The 13014-nt window shown below is 50.3% G+C and overlaps 1 protein-coding gene across 2 annotated transcripts in view; it reads left to right on the top strand.

Annotated features, from left to right (window-relative positions):
- The window catches only part of LOC125081159 (solute carrier family 23 member 1-like), a 47936-nt gene extending 34941 nt beyond the window's left edge, over positions 1-12995 (top strand). For both annotated transcript variants that reach the window (XM_047695673.1, XM_047695674.1), the window contains exons 6-12: positions 810-927; positions 2012-2168; positions 2979-3232; positions 8368-8532; positions 8914-9022; positions 9119-9214; positions 10480-12995. In XM_047695673.1, the coding sequence (XP_047551629.1) occupies positions 810-927; positions 2012-2168; positions 2979-3232; positions 8368-8532; positions 8914-9022; positions 9119-9214; positions 10480-10736 (1156 nt within the window). In that variant the 3' untranslated portion in view covers positions 10737-12995. The remainder of the gene's footprint in view (positions 1-809; positions 928-2011; positions 2169-2978; positions 3233-8367; positions 8533-8913; positions 9023-9118; positions 9215-10479) is intronic.
- Positions 12996-13014: the final 19 nt, after the last annotated feature.

Below are 13014 nucleotides of genomic sequence, written 5' to 3'. Positions count from 1 at the left end.
GGTGGAAAATCACCCGGTAAGAATAATATGTTCTGGATATTGGCAAACTCTTGTGGTTTACAAATACAGGACTATTTATTACATGATTAGTCCTCAAAAACAAGGAGTTAATCATGGGCAGTATGTAAGAATACTTAGTGTCGTGTTTACAAAATATTGATGCTGCGGGTCCTCTGCCTGCTAGGTTTTCATTGAGCCAATCTTTGTAGACCTCTGGTACCTGGGAAGGGTGCAAAGACAGGGCTCCAGCTCTCTCCATAATCTTGTAGTATAGGAGAGAGAGGAGCCTTGGGTCCAAGGAGCTGTGACAGCAGGAGACAGTGATAAGAATCATAGAATGCCATGCATGGTCCAAGGAAGGGGGCCATGACAGCCAACTGGAAGGATCAGGAAGGCTGTAGGGAAAGAAGAGGCCTTAGGCACTTCCACAGAGCCTCGAAGGGACTTGGGGTTGGCACCAGACACACTCATTCACGCCGCTGTGATGGTCTGACCACGAGGACTTGCAGAATGACCTGGGAGAGAAGACAGTCTCTGACTCTGGCCTCCCTCTCTCCATCTGCTGGGATCTGTCCAGCAGCTGACCCACAGAGAGGAATAGTCCCCCTTCCCGCTATTCCTATCCAGCCACCAGTAGCTCTGAAAGGGAACAACCCACCTTCTCAGGGATGGGACCTACCTCCTTGGGGACCCTCCTGGTGCGGCCCCAGCCACCCCCTTCCAGAGATGCGTGGTGGCTCAACTTCCTGGACCCTTGCTCAGGACGAGCCCCAGCTAGCCAGCCTGGGCGTGGTTTGTTTCTGTTTCAGGACCATCTTCCTCATCGTACTGTTTTCTCAGTACCTGAAAAACGTTGCCGTACCCGTGCCGGTTTATGGAGGAAAGAAGTACCACACGTCTAAGTTCTACCTGTTTCAGGTCTTCCCGGTAAGCAGCACTCCCCACGCTTCTGGTGAGAAGCACTTCCCTTCTTAGTGGACTCGCCCGGAGGGTGAGGGTCAGGGTCAGCCTCCTGCACTCCTAGAAGGTCCCCCAGGCAAATGCTTCCCCGTGTGCAGGTTCTCTCCTCCCTGACCCCCACCCCTCTGCTGTACAAGGAGGTCAAGGGGAGCCCCGCCATCCATGGGAACACTCCTCTGCTTTTGGTGTAATGCAGTCCCCATTGTTCATGAAGCTTCTCACCCCAGAGCAGAGAACTCTGCCCTAGGTTGGTGCTCTGGGCACCCGTGTGGGACAGCCTTGTCGTACGTTCCTGGGGCCATCCCCATAGCAAGGTTCATGGCTAATTATACAAAACTGATGACCTGGTTGCTCAGATCAAGGTCTTGGTGGCTCGTGGGTAATCTGGACTCATTGCAATGGGGCTGGTCCCTCCCTTTTCAGACACTGCTCTGCTGGATTTGCATCTCGGTGTGAGATCTGTGTGGCTGCCAACCACATAGTATGTTTTCAGCTTTAATTCCACTGTGAGCTACATTTCACATTGTAAAAAGATACTTCCACATCTCACTGATCCCTCACTGCCCTGCAGTCTGGTGGTCCTACCATTCTGCGTGCACAAGCCTTACTCGGGGATGTTGCTAAAAATGCACCTTTCTGGGGCTCTGTCCCCAGGGATTAAATATCAGTAGAGCTTCAGGCTCTGCAGCACACTGATTGTCATTCCATTGTACAGACGAGGAAACTGAGGCTCAGAGAGTTTGATCCAAGGTCATGTGACCAGCCAATGGTGGAAAGAGAAACAGACAGTAATCCTTCTGACCCAGGCCATGCCCATTTTGCTAGATCTTTCTGCCTTCATTTGACCCAAGGTTTTTCCACAGTTTGTTTCCTACATTCCTTAAATGCGCTAATGATGACACAAATCGCTGTTGGCATTGGAAGGGCCCGTAACTCAGCGTTTCCTCATTTCACAGAGCTTCCCTGACCTCCCTCCCAGGCCCAGCACCTCTGGGGGTGTTGGCAGGGCCTGGGGCCCTGGGCAGGGTAGTGAAGGGGGCTCCCTCTGCAGGTGCTGCTGGCGCTCTGCCTCTCGTGGCTTCTCTGCTTCGTGCTCACAGTCACCAACGCCCTTCCCACGGCCCCCACGGCCTATGGGCACCTGGCCCGCACTGACACCAAAGGCAATGTGCTGAGCCAGGCTCCTTGGTTTCGCTTCCCTTACCCAGGTAATGAGAAGATAGGTCCCCTTTCTACCAGGGACACGTGTTTTCCAGTACTGTCCGTGGGGTCAAGGGCACTGAATGGAGAGTTGACTAGAGGCAGGGGATGGATCTCCTCCAAAAGATCTGACAAGGAGGAGCAGGCCCTAGGAGGTCCATATGAGACCCCTAAGAGAAGAAGGAGACCCTTGGGTTGTCTTAAGAATCTTCTGGGGATGTTAGACCAAAGGCTCCCATTCCTGGACCTTCCTCTCCTCCCCTTCTCCATGTTACTCAGAACCCATGGCCTGAGAGCAGGCAGATCGGAGAGGTCTCAACCTAGCCGGAACTCTGGGACTCTTCCTGGATTAGTTGGATTCTACCCAAGGGAGCCTTAGCCTGAATTAGAACATTTGTGGGAAGATGAGGTCAAGGCCATCCCTTAGTCCACTTCTGGTTGCCTTTCCCAGCACTTTCGGCTCAGGTGTATTAATAACCAGGTTCCAGGGTGGGCTGGCCGGGCCCCATGGACTGTGGAGCTCCTGCCTCCCTGAATAAGAATCTCTGCTTCCAAATGCTTCAAGATCTGCCCAGGAAGGGGCCCCACTGCTGGCTGTTTTGGTGCAACAGTGCCCGCAAGGTCTGGGTGTGTGCTTGCCCTCAGGGAGGAGTGGTAGGGCAGGAGTCTATGCCAAAGCCTCTGGACAGTTGTGGGGTTGGGAGATACACTGCCGGGTCTTGCAAGCTTCCCAAAGACCCCTTCCGGCACAGAAGTTATTTTGGGCACAGCAACGCATGGTCTTCTGGATTAACATTCCCTCTGCATCGCTCCTGCAGGACAGTGGGGCCTCCCCACCATCAGCCTGGCTGGGGTCTTTGGGATCATTGCAGGGGTAATCTCCTCGATGGTGGAGTCCGTAGGCGATTATTATGCCTGTGCCCGGCTGGTGGGGGCCCCCCCGCCTCCGAGGCATGCTGTCAACCGCGGCATCGGCATCGAGGGTCTCGGCTGTCTGCTGGCGGGGGCCTGGGGGACAGGCAACGGCACCACCTCCTACAGCGAGAACGTCGGGGCGCTGGGCATCACCAGGGTAAGTCTGCCAACAGCGGCTTCAGGCCGGGTACCTGCATCCATTATGCCCCTGTGAGTCTCTTTGCAAGCAACTCAGATGCTTATTTGATTGATCCGGAGCTCATATGTCCAACACGGGGCTCAGGGCCTAAAATAAAAATATTGACGGGGCTGAGTTTCCATTAGCTTTAAGGCAAGCCTTTTTTCTTGTTCCTTTATGAAGATTACAAACACAACCAAAATATTTATTTTGACGTGGTAAATCCTTACCACATGTCTTGTCACGAGGACATTTAAATAAATAAGCTCTTAGATGGGAAAGAAAAATAAGCAAAGGCAGGATCTGCTACTTTCTTACCACAGCAGTTGCCACTAGAGTGTCTGGGGAAAGATACTTAAAAAAATACTTTTCATTGTGGTTAAAGACACACAACATACAAAGTGAGATCTGCAGCCACCAAACAAGTCCTTATTCCCCTTTCTCCCCAGCACCTGTCAACCAGCATTCTAGTTGCTGTTTCTATGATTTCGATGACTCCAGGGACTTCCTAACAGTGTAAGCCTACAGGACTTGTCTTTTTATGACTGGCTTATCTCACTTAGCAGAATGTCGGGACTGTCAGTGGACGGATATACACCGCATTTCGTTTATGCCTTGTGTCTGGATTTCATTCTAGCTCCTCTCTGTGGCCCTTACTGCCCTTTATGGTAGAGCCTTGCCTTGGTCTTCATCATGTCCGTCTCCGTCCCCCCGCACTCCAGACACACGGATTTTCCTTCCCACCTCCTCCCCCGCAGCTTTACTGAGATATACTTCACAATACTATAATATTGCTTAAGTTTAAGCTGTAAATGTGTTTATTTGATACACTCCTGATTTGCCACCGGATGACCATGAGCTAACACTCCCATCATGTTACATAATTATAATTTCTTTTTTTTTTTGTGGTGAGAACACTTAAGATCTGTCCTCTTAGCAACTTTCCAATGTGTAATTGGGACACCTGGTTAACTGTAGTCACAATATTGTACATGCAGATCCCCAGAACTTACTCATCTTTTAACTGAAAGGTTGTACTCTTTGACGAACATCTCCCCATTTTCTGCACCCTGAGCACCCTGGTAACCACCACTCTACTCTATTTCTGTGAATTTAGCTTATTTATTTATTTATTAAAGATTTTATTTATTTATTTGACACAGAGAGAGAGAGATCACAAGTAGGCAGAGAGGCAGGCAGAGGCGGGGGTGGGGGGAAGCAGGCTCCCCACTGAGCAGAGAGCCTGATACGTGGCTCAATCCCAGGACCCTGAGATCATGACCTGAGCTGAAGACAGAGGCTTAACCCACTGAGCCACCCAGGCACCCCGCTTATTTATCTTTTAACTTATTTTATTAATTTGTTCATTTATTCATCCATCTATTAATTAATTAATTAATTAATGAGAGAGAGAATCTTAAGGAGACTCCATGCCCAGCATGGAGCCCAAGGCGGGGGGTGGGAGGGGCTCGATCTCAAACCCTGAGATCATGACCTGAGCTGAAATCAAGAGTTGAACCCTTACCCAACTGAGCCATCCAGGCACTCTGATTTTAGCTTTTTTAGATTCCACATAGGAATGGTATCGTAAGATATTTGTCTTTCTTTGACATATTTCACCTAGCATAATGCCTTCAAAGTCTGTCCATGTTGTTGCAAATGGAAAGATCTCAGTGTTTATGGCTGATTAACGTTCCACATATACGCCACATTTCTTTCTCCACTCATCCATCATTTAGGTTTTTTCCATACCTTGGCTCTTGTCAATCATGCTGCAATGAACATGGGCTGCAGATATTTTTTCAAGTTAATGTTTTGGTTTCTTGACATAAAGACTCACAAGAGGAATTGCTGGGTCATCTGGTGATTCTATTTTTAATTTTTTGAGGAAAAGCCATGCTGTTTTCCATTGTGACTTTGCCAACTTACGTTCCCATCAATAGCACACAAAGGTTCTCTTTTCTGCACATCTCTACCAACACTTGTTATTAATCTTTTTTTATGATAACTGAATTTAACAGATGTGAGGTGATATTTCTTTGTGGTTTTGATTTGCATTTCCCTGATGATGAGGGATGTTGAGCATCTTTTCATGGATCTGTTGGCCATCTGGAAGTCTTCTTGGGAGAAATGTCTATTCAGTGTCTGCCCATTTTAAAAATCATTACTGTTGTTATTATTGAGGCATACAAATTCTTGCTACATTTTGAATATTAATTCCTGATCAGGTAGCCGGTTTACAAATATTTTATCCCATCCTGCAGGATGCCTTTCTATTTTGTCAAATGTTGCCTTTGCTGAGCAGAAGCATTTTAGTTTGATGGAGTCCCATTTGTTTACATTCGCTTTTGTTGCTTATACTTTTGGTGTTACCTCCCAAAATGCCAATACCAATTTCAAGGGGATTTCCCCCTATGTCTTCTTCTAGGATTTTCATAGTTTCAGATCTCACATTTAAGTCTTTAATACACGTTGAGTTAAATTTTTTGAGTGGTGCGAGATAGAGGTCTAATTTCATCCTTCTGTATGTGGTTCTCTGGGTTTCCCAACCCCATTTATTGATGAGAATATCCTCTCCCCCACAATATGCTTGGCTTTCTTGCCAAATATTAGCTGACCATATATGCATGGGTTTACTTTGGGGCTCTGAATTCGGTTCTTTTGGTCTATGTGTCTATTTTATGTCAGGACCATACCATTTTAATTACTACAGCTTGGTAGTATCGTTTGAGATCAGGCAATGTGATGCCTCCAGCTTTATTCTTCTTTCTCAGGATTGCTTTAGCTATTCAGAGTCTTTTGTATTTACAGACAAAGTTTAGGATTTTCTTTTTTCTATCTCTCTGAAAAATGCCATTGGGTTTGTATTAGGGACTGCATTGAATCTATAGACAGCTCTAGGTAGTATGAACATTTTGACTTTAAATCTTATCCATGAACCCATGATATCTTTCCATTTGTTTGTGTTTTCTTTGCTTTCTTTCATCAGTATCTTACAGTTTTTAGCAAACAGATCTGTCATTTCCTTGGTTAAATTCATTCTTAAGTATTTGATTGTTTTTTGATGCTATTGTGACTGGATTATTTTAATTTTCAGATATTTTGTTGTTAGTTTATAGAAATGCAACTGGTATGTTGATTTTTGCATTCTGTGACTTTACTGGTTCATTGACTGGGCCTTATGGTTTCTTGGTTGAGTCTAGGATTTTCTCTATATCAGATCATATCATCTCTGCTGTCATTTATGTGTTGAGCTATGTTCCTTCTATACCCAATTTGTTGAGAGTTTTTGTCACAAAAAGATGTATTTAGTCTTTTTCTGCATCTGTGAGATGATTGTACAGTTTTTGTCTTTCATTTTGCTTCTGTGGTGTATCACATTTATTGTATATACATGTTGAGACGTCCTTGTATCCCAGGGCTAAATCCCACTTGGTCACAGTGTATGGTCCTTCTAATGTGCTGCTGAATTTGCTTTCCTAATTTTTTTTTAAAAGATTTTATTTATTTATTTGACAGAGATCACAAGTAGGCAGAGAGGCAGGCAGAGAGAGAGGGGGAAGCAGGCTTCTGGCTGAGCAGAGAGCCCAACGCAGGGCTCAATCCCAGGACCCTGAGATCATGACCTGAGCCGAAGGCAGAGGCTTAACCTGCTGAGCCACCCAGGCGCCCTTGCTTTCCTAATTTTTTTTTAAAGATTTTATTTATTTATTTGACAGACAGAGATTACAAGTAGGCAGAGAGGCAGGCAGAGAGAGAGGGGGAAGCAGGCTCCCTGCTGAGCAGAGAGCCCAATGTGGGGCTCGATCCCAGGACCCCGGGATCATGACCTGAGCCGAAGGCAGAGGCTTAACCCACTGAGCCACCCAGGTGCCCCTGCTTTCCTAATTTTTAAAAAAGATTTTATTTATTTATTTGAGAGAGAGAGAGCTAGAGAGAGAGAACATGCACACATAGAAGGAGAGGGAGAAGCAGGCTCCCCTGCTGAACAAGGAGGCCAACACGGGGCTCGATCCCAGGACCCCGAGATCATGACCTGAGCCGAAGGCAGATGTTTAAACCACTGAGCCACCCAGGTGTCCCCAAATGCCCATTCTTTTTTTTTTTTTTTACCTTCCCCAATGTCCATAACCCCATGACCCTCTCCGTACCTCCCTCCCCCCGGCAACACTCAGTTTGTTTTGTGAGATTAAGAGTCTCTTATGGTTTGTCTCCCTCCTGATCCCATCTTGTTTCATTTATTATTTTCCTACCCCCCAAACCCCCTATGTTGCCTCTCAACTTCCTCATTTCAGGGAGATCATATGATAATTGTCTTTCTCTGATTGACTTATTTCGATAAGCATAATACCCTCTAGTTCCATCCATGTTGTCACAAATGGCAAGATTTCATTTCTTTTGATGGCTGCATAGTATTCCATTATATATATATATATATATATATATATATATATATATATATACCACATCATCTTGATCCATTCATCTATTAATGGACATCTAGGTTCTTTCCATAGTTTGGCAATTGTGAACATTGCTGCCATAAACATTCAGGTATGTGTGCCCCTTCGGATCACTACATTTGTATCTTTAGGGTAAATACCCAGTAGTGCAATTGCTGTGTCATAGGGCAGCTCTATTTTCACCTTTTGAGGAACCTCCATGCTGTTTTCCAGAGTGGCTGCACCAGCTTGCATTCCCACCAACAGTGCAGGAGGGTTCCCCTTTCTCTGCATCCTCGCCAGCATCTGTCATTTCCTGACTTGTGAATTTTAGCCATTCTGACTGATGTGAGGTGGTATCTCATTGTGGTTTTGACCCAAATGCCCATTCTTAAGCCCTGCGCCGCTGCCTCCAAGAGAGGCCTTTTGCCTCACTGGAAAGGCTTCCTGGGGAAGGAGCATTTGAGTTAGGACTTCAAGGCAGGGAGAGAGCAGTGAGTGAAGAGATGAGGCCAGATGCCGGGACACAAGGTCACACCCTCATCCTTTCCAACCCTGTGTGGGACCAAGGGGGGTGCATTTTGGGGTCATGTTGCCTAGAGTATTGTTTGCGGAGCAGGGTGGAGGCCCGGCTGGTGCTGAGCTCCCCTCTCGTCCTCCTGAGCCCTGCAGGTGGGGAGCAGAATGGTGATGGTCGCTGCCGGCTGCTTGCTGCTGGTGATGGGCGTATTCGGGAAGATGGGGGCTGCCTTTGCCACCATCCCGACCCCGGTGATCGGGGGCATGTTCCTGGTGATGTTCGGGGTCATCACCGCCGTGGGGATCTCCAATCTGCAGGTGAGGCTCGGCGGTCTGAGAAGAGCAGCTGGTGCATCTCTTGAAAAGGGGCAGGGCTGGGGCTGGGGAGGAGGAAAAGGAATCCTTGGTCCCAGACACTACAGTGGTTTCTAAATAGAAGATAGAAACAGCCAGAAGCATCCAGGCTTCTGAAAAACAGAAATTTCCTCAGTTTGCATCGGGTCATCCAGACCACTCAGCTCCCAGGGCCACGTGGGAATCCGTGCCTGGTTTGCCCCCTGGGAGTGGTGCTGAGTCCGGCCTCCCTCCCCCACCTCTGGTGGCAGCGGGAGGGGAGGGGACCCTGGGTAGGGGAGTTAGAGTGCTGGGCAGTACAGGTGCTGATGGCTCAGGGCTGCCGTGGGGGCCTCTCTCCTGCAGTATGTGGACATGAACTCATCCAGGAACCTCTTTATCTTTGGCTTCTCCATCTACTGTGGGCTCGCCATTCCCAGCTGGGTGAACAACAACGCTGAGAAGCTCCAGACAGGTGAGTCTCTGTCTTCTAAACTGTGACCGCCCCAGGGGCAAGGCCACTGGGGACCTTGGTCCCTGGGAATACCTGTTTCTTTTGTCTTCACTCCAGGGATTCTCCAACTGGACCAGGTCATCCAGGTGCTGCTGACCACGGGCATGTTTGTTGGTGGATTTCTGGGCTTTTTCTTGGACAACACCATCCCTGGTAGGACTCGCCTTCTCTCTGTAGGCTGGTGGTGTGGATAGACTGGAAGCATCTGGCTGGCTCTCATGGCTTCTTGGACCCTTAGTACCATGTCAGGCTGAACATAGCATATCCTGAGCAGGCCCTGGGTCTGGGTGGGAGGTATAGGTCCATATTAGCTTTCTAGGGCTCCAGATTGGTGTAAACAGCCAAAGTGGATTTCCTCATAGTCTGGAAGCTAAAAGATAGAGATCAAGGTGCTGGCAGAGTTGGTTTCTCCCGAAGCCTCTCTCCTTGGCTCACAGATGGCCGCCTTCTTGCTGTGACCTCACATGACCTTTCCTCTGGTGGGTGCCTCCCTGGTGTCTCTCTGTGTGTCCTGAGCTCTTTCTATAAGGACAACAGTCATAATAGATTAGGGTCCACCCCAAAGACCTCATCTTTAACGGAATCACCTCTTTAAAGGTCCTATCTCCAAATATATTCATGTTCTGAGACAGTGGGGTTAAGGCTTCAACTTATGATCTGGGGGTGGGGAACCACAATTCAAAGCCCTAAGGTGAGAAACACACCAGAAGCAGAAAGAAAAACAGCTAAGAGCCCAAAGTCTAGTTGGTGAGGGAGAGAACACATGCATTCTTTTCCTCCCTTCCTCTCTCTCTTCTTTTCCTTCTAAAAAACCCGTTGAACACTACTGTGTTCCAGGCTGTGTCCTGAGAATACAAAGAGCAGAAAGACATGCCTCCCACCTTCCAGAAACCCACGGGCTAACAGGGGAGGAAGACAAGAGAACAGACAATGAGAATAGAGAGTAATACGTGTGGCGAGGAGCAGTCCGAGGGTCCGGGTGCTGAGGACGTCGCAGTGAGGAGTGCAGGCCGCCCTCGTGGATGGCTTTCAGTGCTCTCTTCTTCAATGCTCTGACCTCCCATGGCCTCTCGAGAGAACCTTTAGGATAACACCCTCTTCGTGGTGCTCTCTTTTCCACATTTGTTCTCTCCACGTGTAAAGTGCACCTGCATTCTAGAAACACAGCGTGGAAAGACCCGCCCTTTGAAGGTGGGGCAAGGATGGTGCTCATAGAAGATTGTTCCCTCCTGCAGTGGGAGCTCAGGGAATGCCCCTGAGATGGGACTCTGGATGGACCAGGAAGAGAAGGTGCTGTTGGCTCCGGGAGGGCGCAGAGCAGAGACCCCACGAGTGCCTGCAGGGGGCGCCAGAGGCCTCCCCGGCCCCATGGTGCTGGGTCAGTGCCAGGGGCTGACTGCTTCGCTGTCTCCCATTAGGAAGCCTGGAGGAGAGAGGCCTCCTGGTGTGGAATCAAATCCAGGAGGACTCCGAGGAGACTGCGAAGGCCTTGGAGGTGTACCGCCTGCCCTGGGGGATCGGCACCAAGGTCTGCACGTCCTCCTGCACCCAGTACCTCCCCTTCTGGCCCAGGCTGGAAGCCGGGAACCGGGAGCGGGGCTGGAACCTGCTGGCCTGCCTCTTCCAGGACCCCTCCGGAGCGCGCGGGAGGGGCGCCTCCGAAACCAAGCTCTGACAAGAATGTCCTCACGCCCGCCCCAATGCGCTCTTCACTCCCCCAACCCCAGGAGCTCGTCCGCCCGGCGAGGAGGGGTGGGCACCCTGCACGCGGGGCAGCCAGATGGGTACTGATTAAGGCCATGACAAGGGTGTTGCTTGAACGCCGCAGCCTTCCACGTGCTCCAGCGAAAACCAGCCTCCCACCTCCAGTGTCAGCCCATGTGACCCAGGGTTCGCCCAGACGCGCTCGGCCCACACATTCTTGGTCATACTTTGATGCCTTGGGATGAAGAGGCCTGGGGTGGCAGAGGGGACGGAGGCAGGGCTGTTTGCTGGAAGGCACCAGGAACAGTTGTCTTTGAGCCCCTCTTGTCCTCCCCCTCTCTGGCACCTGCCGCTTGGGGCTGGCTCTTCAGGAGAGATGAGGAGGACCCTCTGTTGCCCCAGTGCCTGCTCTGATTTCCGGGTACTCCAGGCTGCCGCCAGCTCAGGCTGTTTGCGATGGAAGGTTCTTAACGTGCACGTTCTGAACGTGCACGTTAGGCTTTGCCCTGCTCGTGCAGGCTGCCAAGGGATCAGAACCCACTCCACCAAATTGGCCTCCCTCGAGAGCGCAGCATGAACTCCTGCCTGAGTTTCCAGCTGTCTGGTCTGCCCTGCAAATTTCAGATTTGTGGTCTCCACCATTAATACTTAAACCGATACCTACCCCCGTACCCTTACCTGTCCTCTGGGGTCTGTTTCTCTGACAGATAGGTGCTGGCTCATACGGGACGATATCAGTCAAGACACAGGAAGATACCTGACCTTTGTAGGAAGAGGCCTCAGTGGGGAGGATGGGAGGGCAAGGCCCATCAGAGGGGATGTTAAAGCGACACATACGTCCTGGGCTGCACCACAGCCAGTAAGCCCTGCGGGTGGGGAGCAGAGGGCTGTTCGGTCTGAAGAGTAGAGGCAGGGACACTCCTAGCACATGGCCACGGGGAGAAAGGACACAGCATTCCCCTGAGGTCTGCCCTGGCCAGGGTTCCCTGCCACACAATGCTCCAGGAATGAGGGCTGCACCGGAGTGTGTGTGGGCCATTTGGAGCTGGCACACATTCCTTGAGGACCTAGTATGTGCAGGCACCTCTGTAAAGGCTGATTTCTCCTTTCCCACATGCTGGATTGTCCTTGACCTTGTCCTTGGGGGCCTGGACGGGGGTAGGCGTGAGTGCTCCTCTCCCCTTCCTTCCCAGCACCCGTGTGGGCGACCCCGAGGATAAAGGCCTGCCCGCCCCTCCTTTGGGTGGTTCATCAACAGTGATGTGCTGCCTACGGTCCTTGCAGAGCTGCCATGCGAGCCCTTGGGGGTGGGCTGCTGACAGGACAGAGGGGAGGCGTGAGCCCCGGGGACTTAGGGCAGGCAGGACGGTGCTCAGGCCCTAACACATAACCCGCACGCCAGGTTCCTCCAGAGGAGATGCAACAGCCGAAGTATTCAAGAGGCCTTCAGGGCACGGGAGCCTCTGTCACGATGACAGGAAACTTGAAAAAGCCAGGGAAGCCGTTCTCTGCATGGCCGGCGGGTTAGTCTGGGTTCTCCAGAGAAAGAGAGCCCTGGGGATGTGGGACGTGGGTGTGTGTGCACGCACACACGTCCACACACGATATGCACGTGCGTACACACATACACAGGGAGAGAGAGATGTTCAGGAACGGGCTGTCATGACGATGCAAGCTGGAATGTCTATCAGCAGCAGGAGAGTTGCTGCTCGTGTCTGAAGGCGCTTCCCTCCCCCTCGTGGGAGGTCAGTCTTTGGTTCGATTCAATCCTCCAGCTGACTGGATGAGGCCGACCCATTTCAGGGAGGCTAATCGCTCCACATTTACTCAAAGTCTACCGGTTCAGATGTTTATCTCACCTCACTATACCGTCCTAGAAACATCGAGAATCATGTGTGACCAAGTATCGGTACGGTGGCCTGGTCAAGCTGACACATAGACTCTACTGTCCCGTGCAGTGTGCACGCCCGGGAACCTTGCCAGAAAGCACTCAGAACCCAGCGGGAGCGGGCTTGAGCTTCATTTAGGTACCAGAAGAGGCAGATGAAGCTCGTTCTACCCTGATGTCCTATAGCTCCTATAGCACAGGCATGGTCAGCACCCTTCCTGGGCTGCCACAGCATGCACGATGAGCGAGGGGCCTCCAGAACTCTCTAGAACCCATCAGAACTATGCTCCAAACCCAACCTGTGCCAAAAGTACCTGGTGTCATGGTACCTCTAGGGACAAACCCTGCCTGTCCTTTTTTT

This window comes from Lutra lutra, chromosome 11, assembly GCF_902655055.1.
Source record: "Lutra lutra chromosome 11, mLutLut1.2, whole genome shotgun sequence".
Lineage (NCBI taxonomy): Eukaryota > Metazoa > Chordata > Mammalia > Carnivora > Mustelidae > Lutra > Lutra lutra.
This window is presented reverse-complemented; position numbering and strand designations above follow the sequence as displayed.